Raw genomic sequence first — 20478 nt, 5'->3', positions numbered from 1 at the left:
ATGCTGACGATTAGTACCATAACACTTGTCTACTTTCTTTTATTATGTATTTATTTGGGATATTAACTTGCTGAATAAATAGTTTCTTCTTTTCGATATCCCTACTATCTGATTTCGTTTCCATTGAAATAAAAACTTAAGATTTCAATTTTAAATCCTTTATCAAACTGGTCTGCGTATATCATTTCGGTTCTTCAAAAGTTAATTGATTTAGATAGTGATTAGAACTTTGTGAGCATGCTACGCGCTATAACAACGTTGACACAAGATAAAACCACCGATTAACAAGTTCTCAAAGGCGGAAAGTCGAGTATAGTTGTGGCCAGTTGGTTTCATAAATGACAGCAAGCTTTCTTTGTTGTAACTTTAACTGGCAATTTCATTGAGACTTACGTTCAAATATGTTGGCGGGTAGGTGGTGGTGGTAGTCTGCTGCAGAAGGGACAGCTGAGTCAAGTAATTCAGCATGACCTAAATAACAATGAACGTATCAATACTTTAGATGTAAACCGTGCGTAAAATTTGATCAATATTCTATAATCTTTTTATGAGATGAATTGATGAAAATAAAGCAAATTGAAATCAGCGACAAAAATGAATTCATTGCTTTCCTCTTGATTTTTTCCTGTTCTTGGATAATTTTCAATTTCTGTTAAAAACAGATAAAGCTTACATATTTTGTTGTTCACTGCTAATTTCTTGCTGGAACACGAAACATAACTCTCCTGGCTTGGATAAACATCAATTAGCAAAAAATTGGCAACTCTAAACAGCTTAATAAATCCTCTCTTTTCTTAACGCCGTAGATTAAAATGAAAATGGAAAATGCGTCAATGCCTGTAGATTTTCAAGGCACGATCTCTTCGAGGAGGAAAATTGTAATAACACAGTCACGTGAACAGCAAACTGGGAATTAGGGGGACGGAAAAGCAAGCGTGGAAAGGCAATATACGTCAAGTTTTGTCAGAGTGTCATTAGTTTGAGTATATTAAAGTAACAAAGTATATGAGTGTTGTGTGAGAGTGTAAAGAGTGAGGGGAGGGGGGCCGTCTGTTGAACAGCAAGCCCGAGTGGTTTTGGTTATTTTTCTCCGGGTTTCAATAAGAACTCAAACAAAAGACTCGAGAGAAATACAAACATTCAAATAAAGAATTACTGCTCAAATATTTGTTCTAGAGAAAAGTAAAAGCATATGGAAAGAACGTTTTAAACAACTTGCTCTTATTTAAACTCAAATATTTCTCACCAAAAACGAAATATTCCTAAAACAGTGAAAAAAGCAAGCAAAGGGGATGGTTTAAGCCTATAGTTTTTATATTAAATCTTCTCTTTCACATCGCAGAAAAATTTCCGCCAAGTTTCTTTGCTATATGCTACAAGTTATTAAGCACTGCCTTTCTTACGGCTGTTCTGTTGTGCGTTAGTCGTTTCCTAATTCACTGGCTTACAGAGCAGATTTTTTGGATCTTAACAGATTTAATAAAATTAAAGTACACAATACAATAGTATTATGACAGATAAAAGACCTCTCTCTCTCTCTCTCTCTCCCTCTACTCTTTCTGCTCTCTCTCCTCTACGGTGGAAACAAGAGTGACCATGTTAAGATATTTGCCTACATATAGGGTGAATGTTTTGTTTGTTATCAAAATGCACAAATTATTCCGAGTAATGAATCCCTACTTCTGCTTTCACAGTTAAACAATTTTCACAATTTTAATAGAAAAAGGTTAACAGAGCAGATCGTTTTTGCAACTGTCCCATCAACTGCTTACTTTCTATGCAAAAATCTGTAATTGGAATAAAAATTGTCTCAATGACATCTTTTCCACATTTAAAAGACCTTTTAAAAAAACCTCAGGCTAGTCTCACTTTTTTCGATTTTTTAGGGCACCCCAGACTAATATATGTGGTATCATATTAAAGGAATCTGCATCTAGACAAAATCAATAAATCAGTACAAAAAAATACAAATACAAAATAATAAAAAATAAAAAAATTAAAAATATATAATTTTTTCTACAAATTCTTCAAAAGCCAATAAAACAGTAAAAAGAACAAAAGAGTACAAAAATACCACAGCCATTCGATCTTTTTCAGATGCTTTGAGGAACATGACATAAAATCATAGACATTTTTGTTCGGAAATGTAATTCTTTCAAAACTCCTACTTAAGACTCATTTCATTTTATACTTAAAACTCATTTCAATAAAACTCATTTCAACTTAATTTAAAACTCATTTCTTACGACCAGAGACTGAAACTAATTTTTTTGTTTTTACAAAAATAACTACATAAACCAAAATCTCTTAAAAGCACGATAATCGTTTGAAAAATTTGATGCCAAGTTATTGACCGTTTTTTATTAGTTTTAGCTAAATCTCAAAATATTGAGATTAACATATTCCATATCGTTAAGCACACAAAAACACATCTATTTACTATTTATTTCAGAACCGATGTTCGGGATGACGTTCTATAGCGAGATTAATGAGGTTGATTGCTTCTGATTTACTATTGTTTTAAAATTTGTTAGTTTTATAGTTCTATAGACTTAAACCAACCTTTCTGTTCATATTTACCTTCTAAACCGCATGTAAATTTATTTCAAATTAAATCAAAATTATGGGAATCAATCAAACTAACTCGGCCCAAAATTACTTTGAAAAAGCACCGATAAAATCAAATTGACAATGTTTGGCATAATGTTTAACAATTTCATTCCCAATGGGAAGTTTTCTATGAAAAAGCCAGCTTGAGGCAGCATGTAATTGCCGTATAAAACGATTAGACTTTTATGAACATTTCTTGCTGGTTTTTCCAGCGTTTCAGCATTCGGCCCTGCTTTTTTACAATCAGCTTTCACAAAAACTTTATCAGATTTGCAATACAAGTTATCTGAATTTTAAAAGAACTAATTTCTCAAAAAATGTATTAAGGTTTACCTCCATTGGCACTGTTCTAAAGCTATTAATTGCTTCTGAAATTTGAGCTAATTGACTTTAGCCCTTTTCGTTGTTATATGAAAAACCTCAAACCCATTACGTTTTCGTATATGAAGTAAGTTTCGTTTATACTAAAAATATTAACTTTTGAAATGTTTTTCTGCTGACGGTCAGCTGCTTACAAGTCCTCTGGTGAGTTTCAATCGATATCTTAGTTTTTTTCAAATATCGTAAAAATAAAAAATGGATTCAACACATTCAATTGCACTAACAAAATTTTTCTTTAAAATCAGAGCGAAAAGAGTCCAAAATAATGAAAATTCTTGTGGCTGCTGAAGACATAGACATCCAAAATCTTTAAAGTTGTTGATGATAGTGCTCAAAAATAACCTGTCAACAGTTTTACTAACACTCAAATTAAAATGGAACCTCAATTTAATAGTGGATCATCAGCTGATTTCAGTTAGAAGACAATGTATCAAAAATAGTATTATTGTATCCCGAAAGTCCTGAAACTATAGAATTGTAACTAAAAATTAGAAGAGAAAAGTCAGTTTAAAATATTCTCCAAATTTGTCCGAATGACATTTTCATTTCGAAGAATATTGAACCTGTGCAGAAAAAAATGTATGTCAAAAAAAAAAAATTTCATTTTTGCAACTTTTTTGAAAACTATTCTACTCTTAGTTAAAACCACATTCTCTAAACTATTTTTGATTTTTTTTCAGAAACATAAAAAAGCCGCGGTACTCCTTTTACTGGATCGTCTTATAAAAACGCCCAGCAAATGTATGCATATCAAAATTTATGAAATCTGCTTCCATAAATGTTGTTTTTGAAACTGATTCTTTATCAAGTATTGATGTATGCTAATTTTGTAAACATTTTTTTATATTCATATTAGGAAACTAAGTGTCAGCTGACATGGCTTCAAAATTTCCAAATTCTGCTAATGAAAATTCTCAAATTGGGAATTTTGTTTTCTACTCATTAATGCAAGGGTCTGGAACAAATTTTACAGTTCTTTTTTAGTTTTGAAACACAGTCTAATGAGTATCTGTCAGTAGTGCGCACACAATTGCAAACTTTTCATTTTAGTTTGAAATTTTTAATAAAGCATGTAAATGTTCCGGCCACTAGCAACTATCCTTAGATCAAACAAGGAGGCTCGTTAATGTGTGTTTGCACATGATGAACCGACCCGGGCTCATCTATATTACTGAGATAACTGTCAACCAAATGAAGAGATAATCAAAAAGATCTTTGAAAAAAATCGTTACACCAACTACTATATGAATTGCATAACTACAAGCCTGATTACAGCGCTCACGAGATCTGAAACCATTAATAGGACTACGGGAGAAAAAAATAAACAACAAAATAAGCAAAAAGAACAAATATTTTTGGCAAAATTTCAACTTCTAAACTTAAAAGCACCTAACCTAACAACAACGTCAAAATACAATCAGAAGAAACCTTAGCAACACAATCTGACTTTTTTGTTACTATAAAGCAGATGGGACTTTGTATTAATGAAACTAGGTAACAAGTTGACAAAAAGAAGCAATAATGAGGCGAAATTCAAAAATCAACCAATATCTTTCAAACCAAACATTTACAAACGTCTTAAAAACCATCAGATTTTAACAAGATAAACTCTTGATAAATTTATTAAAAAGTAATTAAAAAACCAATAAAATCGGTCTTTGGTTAGACTTAGCCACAGAAACGGACTAAAGATGAAGAACAAATATAAAAATTACAATTTGCGAAAACACAAACTATTGAAGCCATTCAAAACTTTTGCTGTAATCTGAATATTATATTTTTAATTTCAAGTTATTTAAACTAAATCAGAAACAATTATACTGGAAGAATAATTATGTTCGCTTGGGCCTCAGTTAAAAATCATTGTGATCTATAATTACGCGGATGCGCTTAAAGAAGAGAAAAAGGAACCCAAATATTGACCACTAACAAATTTATTTTGAAAACGCGTATTGTTCAACAAACAAAATACCAGTTAGGACGTAATATCAAAAACCATTTTAATGATCGAACAACAAGAAAGAGGATGCGGCCTTTCAATGACGAGAATTAGATAAAAGTTGACAAATATAACAAAAAAAACTAAAAAAAGTTTGAAAACATATAATATCATAAGCTTTATAGCCTATTGCTATAAAGTTACCTGATTGAGTAACACTGAGTTGGAGGCCTATGAAAGTTCTAAGCTCTTTAGAACTACATAAAGAAACAAAAGGCAAAAACAGCAAATCGGAAAAAAATTGAGAGAGAAAAGTCTCGAGTCCATTAAAAAATGAAATATCCATCGAAAACTTTTAAACTTTCAATTAATTTTTCTACTACAGTGGACTTCTCTTGTAACAATATGACCTCAAAAACCCAAAAAATATAAAAAATTTATTAGAACCATAAAATGTTTTAGAAAAACCGTAGTACCAAAGCCAATAAAATCAGTAGTTTTCAACGGAAGTCAACAAGTAATAAGATATAATAAGTTATGCTTGGATGAAAAGGCAATAATTTGTGTCATGCCTAAATCATCAATAAGTCATCACAATGAGTCCTATGATTATAAAAACGACAACAAATACATACAAAAACCTAAAATATCATTAAAAAAGTGCGAGAAGACAGTGTCGAAGCCATTAAAGCTAAAAAATTTTCTCTGCACAGTTTATCTATGATACAGTTCACATATCTTAAAGTACACAGAAACAAGATTAAGATCGGTTAATGTTCGAAAAAGTTTTTTTCAAAAAACTATTATTAAAGTCTCAACAGCCATTGGCTGTCCACTCAAATTACTGCCTAGGTTTGCTTACTGCTCTTTAGGAAGCCCATTGCATTTTTAGTCATCGATTCTATGTAATAGGATTACATTTTTTTGAATCTTAATAAACAGAATTTCAACGAAAATTAGGAAAATTCAGAGGCGGAGCCATAAAAAATTGAGCGATTCCTTTAAAACGAATTATTTGTTCATTGGGCATCATTTGACTGAGGTTCACTTTTAAATGAGGTTCGTCATGAACAGAACCTGTATTTGTTAAGTGGCTAGTCTCTAAATGACTTGAAAAAATGTGAAATGGTTTTTAAAATATCAACTCTCAAATACAAATCGATTTTTTTATAATGCACTTCCCTATGAGACGAAAACTACCCTTTTTTATGGCCATTCGTCTGTTAGAAACATCAGATTGTTCCATTTGTAGAGTAAAAAGTAATTTTTAATTGATACTTTTTTAAAAAAAACTCTAATTTGACCAAAAAAGTGAACCAAATCATGCCAAACCTCAAGTGATCACAAAAAGCTTTAAACCTCGATAGCTCTTCGAAAAACAGGAAATTCCAAAAAAGTCTTTCTATTTCCGAACTCTACGCTGGATGAGCTTTTCAATGATACCACTCACATTTCTCCACGAGGAATATATCAATCGGCCAAAGTTGTGTGAACAAAAAACCCATTTGGGTATATATTTCCCTCCCCCCCCCCTCCACCCAGAAGTGGGTTCGGAACAACCAGCGAATAATTTTTCTTTTTTAGAGAAAAACTTTCACTTTTTTCATTAATTGTTTTTCTATGTTTGACAGCAAATGCTGTAAAAAATATTCAACTAAGCTTTTAAAAAAAACCTCACGTGATTCGCAAATCGTTACTGTTCTAACATAAAAATTAAAAACTATAATAAAGCGTCTGGTTATGCAGCCAGTTTTTCTTCTGACACAAAGAAAACAAGTAGATCCCCGTTTTCAATGTCACGATTTAGTTATAATAATTTTAAAATTTTTCAGGCTAGAAGAATATTTGTAAACAAAGCTCATAGAAGTGTTGTTTGTACCATAATTCTTAATTTGGATTTCTACTTATATTGTTCTTCTATAGCGATCTATAAGGCTCTTCGTTCCAATATAATTTTATTGAAATTTTTATTATTAACAAACACTACAAAAATACAAAAAAAATTGTACCTGGCAAGAATACAAGTATTTGCGACATGAAATGTTATCCTGCCAGATCTTGCAAGATTAAATGCTATAAAGGTAATTTTGGTGCACAATAATTTTGATCAACAAACACGTGAACGAAATCTCAGAAAAAAACCTTTAACCTACATTTTTGAAAGATCCATTTTCCTTAGATCGACTTATTAACAGAGAAATTTTCAAATTGAGGTGTGGGAAATGATGTGCCGAAGCCCAAATTGCCCTCTGAGTTCTAAATCCAAAAAATCCAAAAATAATTGAATCAGTTAAGTTAATGCAAATCTGGTTAGGTGAAAATGTGTAAAGATACTAACGTTTCAAACCACTTGGCGTCCGGAAGCTAATAATTAATGAGCTAAATATTTGAGTTGCAGTAGTAGTTATGATTGCCTGAATAAAAGAGTTGCCCCATATTTTGGTGAACAAATTTTGTCAAGATTATGTGAAAATATTACACTGGTGATTATAATGATTTGGTGAGAGGTGTATTGATTGCGTCTCGGTATTTATGTTGAGAATCCTTGTTAGATGGGCTAAATTACTTTTGCGCTTACTTACTGCGCTCTCTAAGGACAGGAAATTAATGCCATTTTAATGCTCCCAAATCTCAAATTAAATGTATTTCGCCACACGCACTGATAGATAGATGGGTAGTAGGTGGTTGTGTGAGTATACAAGCATATATTCTGGAGCAAAACAGGGGTAGCACACAGAAAAATAAGAGAGAAAAGACAGTCATTGAAGCTTTAAAGGCGGTGATGATGAAAACAAAATGTACTTTTTAATCACGCTGTTCGACCGCGATTAGCTCTGAATATTTTGTCCCCATTCTTGCTTATCTTGTTTTGACTTTTAAAAAAATAGCAGAAGAAAATGTTTCTTTCTCTTTCTTTTTTTCCCTCTTTGCCTGCGTTTTCTGCCTTTAAACTAACAGCATGTTGTTGAGGAAAAACAATGGACAAAAATGAGATATTTGCTGCAGTTTTAGACCTATTTCAGTGATTTTTCAATGCGCTACTTGCTTAAATTGCTATTTCACCATTTAGTTTTCGACAGTAGTCGTATGAATTAACAGCAGGGATTTTGTTGCCACATAGAATGTAATGTCTTTTAGCTTCTTTTTTTTCTCATTCTCTTTATATTTCTTTTCTTCTAGCTGATGATGATAGTGTTTTGAGTCTTGTTGGGTAGCTTGAGCAAGAAGGAAGGATGCATGTGTATTTGCTCCCTGCTTTAAATTTCCTTCTTACAGTGTCCCGCTGAAAATTAGCACTCCTCTGATGAGAGAAAAGATTATCAAAATAGCAGAAGGTTCTTGCTAGGAACAAAAGTCAGCAGGAAAAGGAGGATACGCGAAGATAGCGAGAAGCAGTGTGGGGGGGGGGGGGGGGGTGACATACTAGACTAGTGTTGGTGTTGAATAGTGTGCAAATAGAAGCAAATTTGTACTTGACTGAGATGGTCGAGAGTCTTCTTGTGAACAAGCCATTGTAAACATTGAAATCCGCTTTGATCTGCGGCCATTGAGACACTTCAACTTGCGACACATGGAGACTTTGAGACTTAGACGCAAAATTATAATGGAAAAAGACTTTAAATGGAAAAAAGGCAAACATTTAAATAATGTATACAGATTTTAAAAAATCATTCACGGAAACAGCGTGTTCTTACGTTTTATGTATCACTATGTCACATACTGAAAACTGATTTTGGTGCCAAAGGTTAACAACAAAATAAAACACTGCAATTTAATTCAAAGTTCAATTTCTTGCATAAATTAAAGATTATTTTATTTTTTGGATATAACATAGGATCCGAATTCTCTGAACTGCTTTCGGCGTTATAATCTAATAAAGATATTTTTATATTTATACAAAAACTGAATTATATCCACCACTGTACATGAAGACTTATCGATAGCGCTATTGAAAAACAAGTAGGCTCTGTAACCGCGTTCGCACATATCGTTCTGACCCCGCTTATCCACAAGTTTTAATCAATTGTCTACCAAATGAGGAAGAAACAAGAAAAAATCTCACGTATTGATCAAAAATAATTGGTCGATCAATAAAAAAATTGATTACAGCTCCAATCATTTAGAAAGTAAAAACAAGACACATTAGTGGGCCCATAAGACGTGCTGTTATTTAGATAAAGAGACAAGCAAGATATCGATTGAAATCTCTTTTAAAATTTATGCTCATACGTACATCAGTATAAAAACATTGAGTCCTGTCATTATCCAGAATATGTTGTACGTCTACAAAAGCAAACAAACAAATTGGACGAGAAACTGAAAATTCCATTAAAATTTGCAAGAAAACGGTATTGATGCCGCTAAACCAACAATCTATTCCTTACAACATCAGATATAATCAGTTGCGCGTTCTCTGGACACCAATAATGAGATATATGATCTCTTAAAAAGAAACTACGTAACAAGTTTTGAGAAAAGACCAACAAGCAAAAAGTTAAATAATGTTTTTTCATATTACGAAAACAATTACTTTCAAAGACATAAAAACATAAACTACCTACTCAAAACAAAAAAATATTTTCTTTTATTTCTCAAAAACATCCACTGAGGTCTGTCATTATTCGCAATATATCATGTGTCTACAAAAGGAACGATAGGTAGACAAAAATCAAATTCCAAAAAATTATTTTTTTTGCGAAAAACAGGTATAAAACCTGTATTGACACCGTTAAAACGAAAAACAACCCGCCAAATACTTAGTTATTCTCAGTTGTGTTTTTAATTATCACCATTAAATTGATATGCGAACTGTAATTAAGGAAAATTGGTCACAAGCAGACAAAAATAACAGCAAAGTGCAATTTTTAAAATCTATATATTTATTTCAATTATGTAATCCAAGAACATGAAAAACCTTAGGTATCAACTGAAATCCGTAAATAAATTCTTTTTTCATTTACAGAAAGCCGCGAATACGTGCAATTATCCCAAAATTACAACTTTGAAAAGAACGACAAATAACGACCAGACTAAAAATCAAAATTATTTATATCAAAGCCATTATAAATATCAGCAAGGCAGTAAAAACATTCGACTCCATGAGTTATGCCTTTCGACAACACCAATAATTTAATATGCGGCGATTTTTTAACGACACAAGGTAACAAGCAGAGAAAAAGTGCAGAAAAGTGCAAGTTTGAAAAACACGTCTATGAATTTCTTAAAAAACAATTGAATTCAAAGTCATGATAGTTTTTGACTATCAAAAGAAATCAGCAAACAGGTCTTCTGTTCATCAAAAAAAAATTTTGCAAAGATCTGCAATTATCCAAAGTTTGTCTCCTGACTACGCAAATAACAAAGAGACAAACGAAAAAAATTCCGTTAATTTCTGCTAGAAGACGGTGTCGAAGTAATTAATACCAAAATCCATTCACTAAAAACTGATGTGATACGCCAATATTTTGCCATTGATCTACCATTAAAAAGACAAGAGAAGAAAAAGAACCTCAAAGACGGGAAGACGGGAAATTGTCCAAAAATACAAAAAATTTTGCGAAAAGTCGTAGTATCAAAGCAGAAGAACCATTAATTAAAAATTAAAACGTACATATTAAATTTTAATCCTATGGAAAGTCAACAGGTTTTGTCTCTATTGATCTGAGGCTACAAGTTGACCAAAAAAGATAATCCATTATTTATTTTGAAAAAATGTGTTTTCAAAACTCAAAACGACCAAAAGCTTTCGACTGAAAAACTAGTTAGGTTCCTTGCGAACTCCCTCGGTTGCTAAGTAGACTTCTAATTAGAAGATTCCATATGAATGGTTTTTTTCTGTAATGGACGGCCAAAAACCCAAAAAAAGTGAAAAAAAATTTTGCAAAAAACTCATATCGACTGATTTCAATCTGAATTTTTTGGGGCATTAAGAAAGAGCAATTAGACTAAATCCAGATTTGCTATGCTGTTGGTTCATTAGGAAGACGTAATTGATCCAAACATTGTGGTTAGGGATAATTTGACTTAAAAAGTCATTATTTCAAAATAAATGATGTATTTTGCATTAATTTTGAGTTATATTAGCAAAAAAATCCGGGAATTTCCACTCAAGAACACTCTCAAAGGACGCAAAAAGAAAACTAGCCTTTTTTGGAGTTAAAGAAGATTTTGTCAAAAGCAGTGTCCTAATACAACAAATCGAAACAAAGTGGACTGAGAAGCTTATTTCGAGCCATTTTTGACGGAAAAAAGCAAAATTTTGAAAAATTTAGCCGCTATGGTAGCCAAAAAAATAGGATCAAACAGTTCAACAACGCGCTTCTGTGTTCAGAAGTAAAATCAAAAACAGTATTTTTGCAAATTTTTACATATTTTTGGCGAAATTCGCAAAAAAAATCTGTAAAATTACAGAAAATCTGAACAAAAACAACTGAAATCAGTCAAATGTTTCAGAGAACTCTAAAACTCAATATCTCAGTGGAAAAAAACTCAGTTCGAAAAAAAAATTCTATAGTCTACTCAGGGCGGACCTTCTAATGATATTACTCAGAACTCTACAATGAATATATGGATCGGCCAAAACTGACTGAACAAAGAAATCCATTTGATTATATAATTCTTCCTCCACTAAAGTGAGTCGAACCAAAAATGAGAAAAAAGGAATTCTGATAGTTTAAATGTGATTAACTCAGACTTTTTCATTTTTCTCAGTGGAAAGAGTTTTGTTCAGTTTTATGAATTTTTAAAATAATACCAGCAGCAAATCTCTTCTATAATCTTTTCACCGTTTCAAGTATTTGGAAAAAATATTTTGAGGAGACAGTATTATACAGTAATTATTTTGAGAAACCTATTTATCGGATATAAAACTACACTGATTTATTATTGTTAATTTTAGAAAGGTGTGAAATGAATTTGCTTAATCAGTATAACTTAAGCAAATGTTAAGTACTACTGTGCAGCAGCAAACTCAAGTCAAATCAAAAATTTCATAGAAGAAAAAAATCCCAACCGATCAAGAACGCCTGGAGAATTACATTTTTAGCATTTGATGTTCACTTTTTGCTGTTAACAGTGTATCACGGGTGGATAAAAAATTAAGGGTTGGTGCACTAGAAAAAAGTTACAGACTCTAAACGAAATTTTACAGATTGCAGACATTGTAAAAAGACAAATAGATACTATAGCAACTGGAGTGCGCAATTGAGATCAGTTAATTAAAATTTCTCAATGAGAGCTGTATAATTTAATAAAAAAAACATATAAGTAAAAAATAAATAAAGAATTTAAGAAAATTATTCTGAAAGACAAATTGGCGGCACGGAAATGGACGAAGAAAAAGTGCACAAAATAACAGACAGATCAATATAAATAATTTAAGTTTGCTTTTAATGGGAAAATATTTACTCACATTTTCAGAACCTAAAAGATGAACAGACCTATTAAAGGTTTGGGTACGATTTGAAACTGCAATGAATTCCTTTCAAAAAAAATTATACCTCTACAAAAACGAAGGATCAAATTAAGAAATTGTTCAGGATGTGCTTACTTTACGCGTGGACACTCCAGCTGAAGGACTTCGACTACGATTATAACAATTTTGTTGCAAGAAAGTAGAAAATAAAATCCGATTTGATTATTCCGGTGTTTATGGAAAATAGTTCATTTAAGGAAACAGGAATTCCCGTATTTTCGGGAGGATTTTTGCTTGAAAAGTATGGCTAAATATGTCAATTTTGCCTCCAAATGTTGACATCTCATTGCTAGAAAAGAAAATAAACAAAATTAAAATCTGGTTGAAGTTTTGTTTTGGGGCTGTAAAGTAACAGGGTAGTCGTGACAACAATGCACAATACCAATTTTAGCAGCAGCAGTAGTAGTATTGGTATAGAAAAGCAGCAGAGCTGTAGAAGTTAGTGCCCCGTGGCAAAAATTCATCACAAATCTCTGGGGTGCAAGTCATTAAATGGCCAACTGGTGCTTGCTCTACATAGCCAGCGCCCACTGTACCACTGGGGAACGGGAGCTAGATACAATTCGCTATATCACATTTAGCCTTGTAACCCTTCATTCCAGGTAAACAAACAAAGCAAACAACATAGTAGCAAACATCTGATGCCCCGAGAGTTAAAAGAGCAGGAAACAGATTTCTAATTAATTCAAGTTTGAAACGAGATATACATTTTACGATACTTCCTACTAATTGAAGAGCAACGTCAGAACCTTTTCGTCCATTTATAAGCACTGCTAATATAGTTAACTAAAATTTACCATGAGATAAATAATTTCCCAATTTTTTTCAACAAACTCGTACTTTGTAATATACTGTTTTCAGAACAGATAGGAATTGACGGAAACAAACTTACAAAGCTTTGTTAGCTCTTGTTCTGGTAGGTCATTCGGTAAAGATAAGTTTTGCCTGGTAGAGTTCTCTTTTTCAGCAGAGAACAATTGCTAGTACTAATATTCTGTTAATATTCTGAACTGTTAATATTCTGAAAAAGATAGAAAATATTCAGCAGATTTCCAGAAAGTAGCCACTAACTCAGCGTAAAGACCCTAAGTTAAAATATATCACTGAAAGACAATAAGTTACTAAGCAAAGAGGTCAAAATTCTTAATTCAGCTTCTATTCTTAGTTCCGAAATGAAACTTCAGAAAAAATGATGTATTTCAATCATTAAAGCCTCCTAATTATATAGATCGAGTGACCTCTAATGAAATTCAGTTGCAGTTCACATTTTCATTAAATATATATATATATATATATATATATATATATATATATATATATATATTTATAATACGAGAGAGAATATCAATTTCTTGAATGAGATAAGTCATGTAAGAACATAAAATGTCACGATTGACGTAATAACTTAAACCGACAGTAAAAAATTTCTTCACGGACGCATATTTAGATGCTGAGATGTAGAAGTCATCGAAAAGTAGAACTTATGAGCGCTTGATCCAATGATAAAAATTAAAACAAGGGGAAGACGACAAACTAAAATACATAGCCGGAAAACTCCCGAATCGACTCGAAGTAAAATTTTAAAACTTGATATCGGTCCTAGCCCGCTGTGACCTCAGTTAAGACCACGTAACTACTCAACTGCGGAAAAGTTTAAAGAACAATGAAAACACACACAAAAGCAAAATTGTTGAAAACAAAACATTTCATTTATTTCGATAATAACTAGCTTGTCAAACGTTTCAGCATTTTCTAAACAGTAGCAACCATAAATTAGGTCCATTAATCAATTACAAACAAAAAACTATACTCAAAAGAACAAAAAAATGAGCCTTAATAATAAATAAGCCTTAATAAGCCTTAAAAAAATAATAAATTTAACTTGAAAAACAACCGAAAGTTGCCGTCACTCAATTCAAAAGGTGATCAAATTAATACCAAATGAATTAAAAGACCACCGTGTTAATTATTCATGATTATAAAAAAAAAATATAGGCATTGCAAAAAATGTTATAAAAGGCAAAACAATAAATATTGCTCAAAATTGAAACAAAAACTCTAGTACATGTTTGAAATGGTCAAAGAGTCCCAAAGTAAATTGATTTGTTAATACATTTCTGATATAAAAATAAAAACTGCTTTACAAATTCCGCAACTGAATGAAAACTTACGCTCGCTTAGCAAAGGTACTTTTAAACCTGCATTAATTACTCTTTCTCCCTCTCTCAGAATAGTATATTAACAGCAACTCGCTTTTTTTCCACGTGGCAATAACAAGTGGAAAAAACTCAGACTTAAAAATGGCCATAATCACCAGAATAGCAATGCCGTTCATTAAAAAGGCCCGAAATGTGGGCGATAAAATCACAAGGGACTGTGGCCCAGGGCTGTTACTTTTCGATTACGCTTAAACCACGCTTACTTTTCGCTGATTTTTTAATGACAATTAAACTGTTTAAATAAAATTAAGATTACAATTAATCCTCTTTGAGACCTAGAAAAATATTCCGGTCCCAAAAGAAGCCTTGCTATTGCTTCAAAGCTAAAAAGACAAAAAAGAGCAAAAATAAAAAAAGCGTTCGGGTAACTTCATCGAAACATTGAAAAACAGAAGTACAAAATATTGTGTTCAGAGAGCAAAATTAAGTTAACCAGTGCTGCTCATCAGAAAAACAAACAGATCAACAATTGTCATTCAGCTAATTTAAGTCACCGTTGACTACGTCCTTCAATATAAGAACATTACGTTGTCCTCTTTAAGTAAGATTATAATTACTCTTCTTTGAGACCTAAAAAAAATATTCCAGTCCCAAAAGAAGCCTTGCTATTGCTTCAAAGCTAAAAAGACAAACAACACCAAAAGAAACGTTCGGTTATCTTCACCCAAACATTGAAAAACAGTAGTACAAATTATTGTGTTCAGAGAGCAAAATTAGGTTTACCAGTGCTGCTTATCAGAAAAACAAACAGATCAACAATTGTCATTCAGCTAATTTAAATCAGCGTGGACTACGTCCTTCAATATAAGAACCTTAGGTTATCCTCTTTAATTATTGCAAATAAATTAACAATGTGGCAAATACGCTGTGCACTGCGAAATCAACTTTAATGTCAATTCTACCATCAAGCAAAGAAGAATTTCAATTGCATAGCGTTGATCGCAGAATAACTTATTTGGGAGATTCTGATTTTATTTTGGTTTATTTGCTGTAATAATTGTAGCAATCTAATCAACTTAGCTCTCAAAAGTAAATCTTTTCAATTAAGTATTTGGATAATTGGCTCGTTATCAAGATATTGGCATCTCTGATACCTATCTGAGGGGATTGTAATAATTTTTAAAGTTGAAAAAAGGATAATTTTGAGCAGAAAGTTTAAATATAGCATTTTAAAAGTTTTTGTTACCTCGGAAATAGTGGCATAATGTTAGTATTGGAAACGAGACAAAAACAAATGTTTCATTGTTCTAGAGCTATAAAACCGCTCTTGTTTTGGCAAACTAATACTGACTTCGGTAGCGACTTAGGTAAACTTAAGGAAAAAAATATCTATTTGGTATCAAAAAACTTTTCAGCAGTTTCTCCAACTATCCAATGCCTAGTTCATTTTTAATTTTAAAAAAAATTGGTCCCCGGATGAAAAAATTTAGAGTTTGAAATTATTTACAGGAAATGTTGAGCGATGCTGACTCCCCGCATGTTGCTTTTATTCCACTTATTTACACATAGGCTTGTTTTTGAATACATTGAGTATTCGAAAAAAGCAAATGGCAAAACGGAAAAGTCCTACTAGCTATCAAAAACTGGCTTGAAAATGGAATAAGAACTCATCACTCTCTTTTGTGATCTCTGAACTTCAATTATTATGTTTGAAAGAACTGAACAAACACTGTGCAGAGAACAAATAAAAAACACCAATTCATTCGCAGAAAAAAAATGTTTTTCGTTAATATATTTGTTTTCGAAACTAAATCAAAGCAACTGAAAAAAAGAAGCATGAAAAACTCTATAATAATAATCAAAATTCACTTAAACTGAAAAAAAAATGTTTCCTAATCTCAACTTTATTGACCTTGAATCCAAAAATGGTAGCTCGTTTGAAATGAAGGAAAAGTTGAACCATTTTTTACGTTCCCCGAGGTAAAGTGTAATTTTAATGCAACCATTGAGACAACTTCACACTTAAGCTTGTAACAAAAGTTCCAAAACTGTAAGGCTACCTATTAAAGTATTTGAATAACAATTGGCCATAGTCACCAGATTAGCAATGCCGTTCATTAATAAGGTCTGAAATGTGGGCCGGCGATAAAATCAAAAGGCCAACTTAGAACGAGGCACTAGCGCTATTACTTTTCGATTACGCTTAAACCAAATTTACTTTTTGCTGATTTTTCAGGGACAATTAAACTATGTAAATAAAATTAAGATTACAATTACTCTTATTTGAGTTCTAAAACATTATTCCGGTCCCAAAAAGCCTTGCTATTGCTTTAAAGCTAAAAAGACAAAAAAGAGCAGAAAAAGAAAAGCATTCGGGTATTTTCATCGGAACATTGAAAAACAGTAGTACAAAATTGTGTGTTCAGAGAGCAAAAACAGGTTTACCAGTGCTGCTGATCAGAAAAACAAACAGATCAACAATTTTCATTCAGCTAAATTAAATCAGCGTGGACTACGTCCTTCAATATAAGGAACCTTAAGTTATCCTCTTTAAGTGTAGCAATTAAATTAACAATGTGGCAAATATGATGTGCACATCAAAATCAATTTTAATGTCAACACTCTACTATCAAGCGAAGAAGAATATTATTTCGAAACGTTGATCGCAGAATAATTTATTTGGGAGATTGTTTTTTTTTCGGTTTATTTGCTGTAATATTTGTTGCATTCTAAACAACTTATTTTTCAAAAAAAAATTATTTAAATATTTGGATAATTGGCTCGTTATCAGGATATTGGCAACTCGGATATCTATCTGAAGGGATTGTATTAAATTTTAAAAATCAACAAAGGATACTTTTGAGCAGAAATTTCAAATATAGCATTTTAAAAAACTTGGTTACCTCAGAAGTAATGACAATGTCATTATAGGAAACCAGACAGAAACAAACGTTTAATTGTTTTTAAGCTACAAAACTGTTCCTGTTTGGGCAAACTAATACTGCCTTCGGTAGCAACCTATGTAAACTTCGGGAAAAATATATCTGTTGGGTATCAAAAAATTTTTCAGCAGTTTCTCCAATTATCCAAAGCCGTTTTTCTTACTAAAAATTACTGCATTTTTGATTTTTAAAAAAATGGTCCTCAGATGAAAAAAATAGAGTTTGAAATTATTTACAGGAAATGTTGAGTGATGCTGACTCCCCGCATGTTGCTTTTATTCCTCTTATTTACACATAGGCTTGTTTTTGAATACATTGAGTATTCGAAAAAAGCAAATGGCAAAACGGAAAAGTCCTACTAGCTATCAAAAACTGGCTTGAAAATGGAATAAGAACTCATCACTCTCTTTTGTGATCTCTGAACTTCAATTATTATGTTTAAAAGAAAGAACTGAACAAACACTGTGCAGAGTACAAATAAAAACCACCAATTCATTCGCAGAAAAAAATGTTTTCGTTAATATATTTGTTTTCAAAACTAAATCAAAGCAACTGAAAAAAAGAAGCATGAAAAACTCTATAATAATAATCAAAATTCACTTAAACTGAAAAAAAAAATGTTTTCCTAATCTCAACTTTATTGACCTTGAATCCAAAAATGGTAGCTCGTTTGAAATGAAGGAAAAGTTGAACCATTTTTTACGTTCCCCGAGGTAAAGTGTAATTTTAATGCAACCATTGAGACAACTTCACACTTAAGCTTGTAAAAAAAGTTCCAAAATTGTAAGGCTACCTATTAAAGTATTTGAATAAAAATTGGCCATAGTCACAAGATTAGCAATGCCGTTCATTAATAAGGTCTGAAATGTGGGCGAGCGATAAAATCAAAAGGCCAACTGAGAACAAGGCACTAGGGCTGTTACTTTTCGATTACGCTTAAACCACATTTACTCTTTGCTGATTTTTCAGGGACAATTAAACTATGTAAATAAAATTAAGATTACAATTACTATTATTTGAGATCTAAAACATTATTCCGGTCGCAAAACAGCCTTGCTATTGCTTCAAAGCTAAAAAGACAAAAAGAGCAAACAGAAAAGCGTTTGGGTATCTTCATCGAAACATTGGAAAACAGTAGTACAAAATATTGTGTTCAGAGAGCAAAATTAGGTTTACCAGTGCTGCTTATCAGAAAAACAGATCAACAATTATCATTCAGCTAATATAATTCAGCGAGTTTGAGTTATAATCATTTTTTGAAAGTCTGCTCCTCCAATTGAAGAAATTTGAAAACTCTCAAGCTACTCATTTTTCATTCTTTCAGGACTGGCTTATTAAAGTTAAACTGAAATTAATTCATAGCAGTCGTTGAACAATGGTTTAAAACATTTTTTCCAAAAAAATCCAAGGAGCGGGAAATAAAAATTGAAACTAGATTGTGAAATTAAGGTAAATCAGGAACTTAATTCGGAAGTAAAATATGCGAACTGATTATATTTTTTGAAAATCAACATTAGTGGATCGAACGAATAAGTAAATATCTCAAGTATGAAAATACTATTTTTGTTTCAATTAAAAACTTACAATTCAAGTGAAACGAGTGTATGAATTTTAATATTATGAAGTTTACGGAAAAATAATAGTTAATGCCCGGTTAAATAGGTAACAAAATAAATGTTATGATTAGTTAATGGTAAGTAGTAGTTTGTAATAGTAATGTTTTCTGTTTAGTAGTACAGCTTACTGCTATTTTCCTTGTTTTTTGTATCGTATACAGTGTGAGAGACCAGTTCATCAGAATTTGCAGGCCATGTTTTATTTGTACAACGTAATTGATGTCTGTCGTGGATAATTGCACTGTGAAGGGGCAGGACCCCTATTTGCAACGTTGAGCAGTCGGCTTTCAGTGCCTTGAATCGTTTCAACGATTGTGCTTTGCTCAGCCGTTTGTGGCTGAGAGTTTGAGACACCTCCTGCTCGGCGTGTTACGGAGCAAGATTAAATTAATCACTCGCTTGAGTTGCTTTGTAATGCTTTCTTTATGCTCAAGAAACTTAAGCTCAAAAGGACCAAGTGAATTTGAACATATCGTTTGACATTATGAAGATCGGTTTCAAGCGCGTGGATATTTGTCGTTGCAATCATCACTTTTTCAGAAATTGCTAAAAGTAAAAATCTAGTTCAAAATGACTGGAAATCGTACGATTGAACTAAATCGACACTTGGCTTCGGAAGAATCATCAATAAGGTTTGTTTAATCATGAGCAGTGTGCACCCTATGTCTGGCTGCTGATTCTATTCCATTTGAAACTTGTCATTTTGCCAATCTTCAACGTCGTTTTTATTGAATCTGATTGACGGTATATCTATGTCTCCCTTCATCAGCAAAACGAGTTTGTTGACAGGTCATATGAAGAATCCCAGTTTGAAGCTGTCCGACATGAACAATTCTGCCATTTCGGTTAAACATCTTCCATATTTGTCGTGACCATATCGGAATTTGACCATTTTTTGCTGTAATGTGGATAAATTTTATAAAGACCCTTTCTTCCGATAATTACCGATGAGGTTGTTCAACCTCTTCTTCAGACGAGTCAGCGTTGTTTCTTTTGCTTTAATTGTTGCTGGTTCTGGCAACGCCGTAAGTGGTTTTCCTATCAAAAACAGTCCTAGTGTGAGCGCTAAGACATTTGAAACAGATGCTATGGGTCTTGAGTTTGAAACGGCCTCTACAGGGGTCAAGAGTGTTTCAAAAGCACCATACGTCAATTCCGTCTTTCTAATACTGCGATATATATGACGCTTCAGGGATTTGACTGCTGCCTCTCATAATCCTCAGATGTTTGGTGCCCTACACTGAATTGTCAACCAAGTAATGTTGTTTTTGCGGCTGAAAATGAAATAGGTTTTTTCGAATCCCTCCGTTGCTAAGGCCACTGGAATTTCTAGTTCTGCTTTAGTTCCATAGAAGGT

At 32.3% G+C, this 20478-nt stretch overlaps 1 protein-coding gene across 4 annotated transcripts in view; it reads right to left on the bottom strand.

Moving 5' to 3' along the window:
- Positions 1-12805, bottom strand: part of LOC142358719 (uncharacterized) — a 33336-nt gene extending 20531 nt beyond the window's left edge. For 2 of the 4 annotated variants that reach the window (XM_075410255.1, XM_075410251.1), the window contains exons 1-2: positions 674-1447; positions 394-471 (exon numbers count right to left, since the gene is read on the bottom strand). In XM_075410255.1, coding sequence (XP_075266370.1) covers positions 394-468 — 75 coding nt within the window. In that variant the 5' untranslated portion in view covers positions 469-471; positions 674-1447. Of the gene's footprint in view, positions 1-393; positions 472-673; positions 1448-7268; positions 7739-12479 lie in introns of those variants that run through there. The other 2 variants (XM_075410253.1, XM_075410252.1) reach the window with 2 other exon arrangements.
- Positions 12806-20478: the final 7673 nt, after the last annotated feature.

Source organism: Convolutriloba macropyga, chromosome 2, assembly GCF_964194025.1.
Source record: "Convolutriloba macropyga chromosome 2, txConMacr16.3, whole genome shotgun sequence".
In the NCBI taxonomy this organism is placed as follows: Eukaryota; Metazoa; Xenacoelomorpha; order Acoela; family Convolutidae; genus Convolutriloba; species Convolutriloba macropyga.
This window is presented reverse-complemented; position numbering and strand designations above follow the sequence as displayed.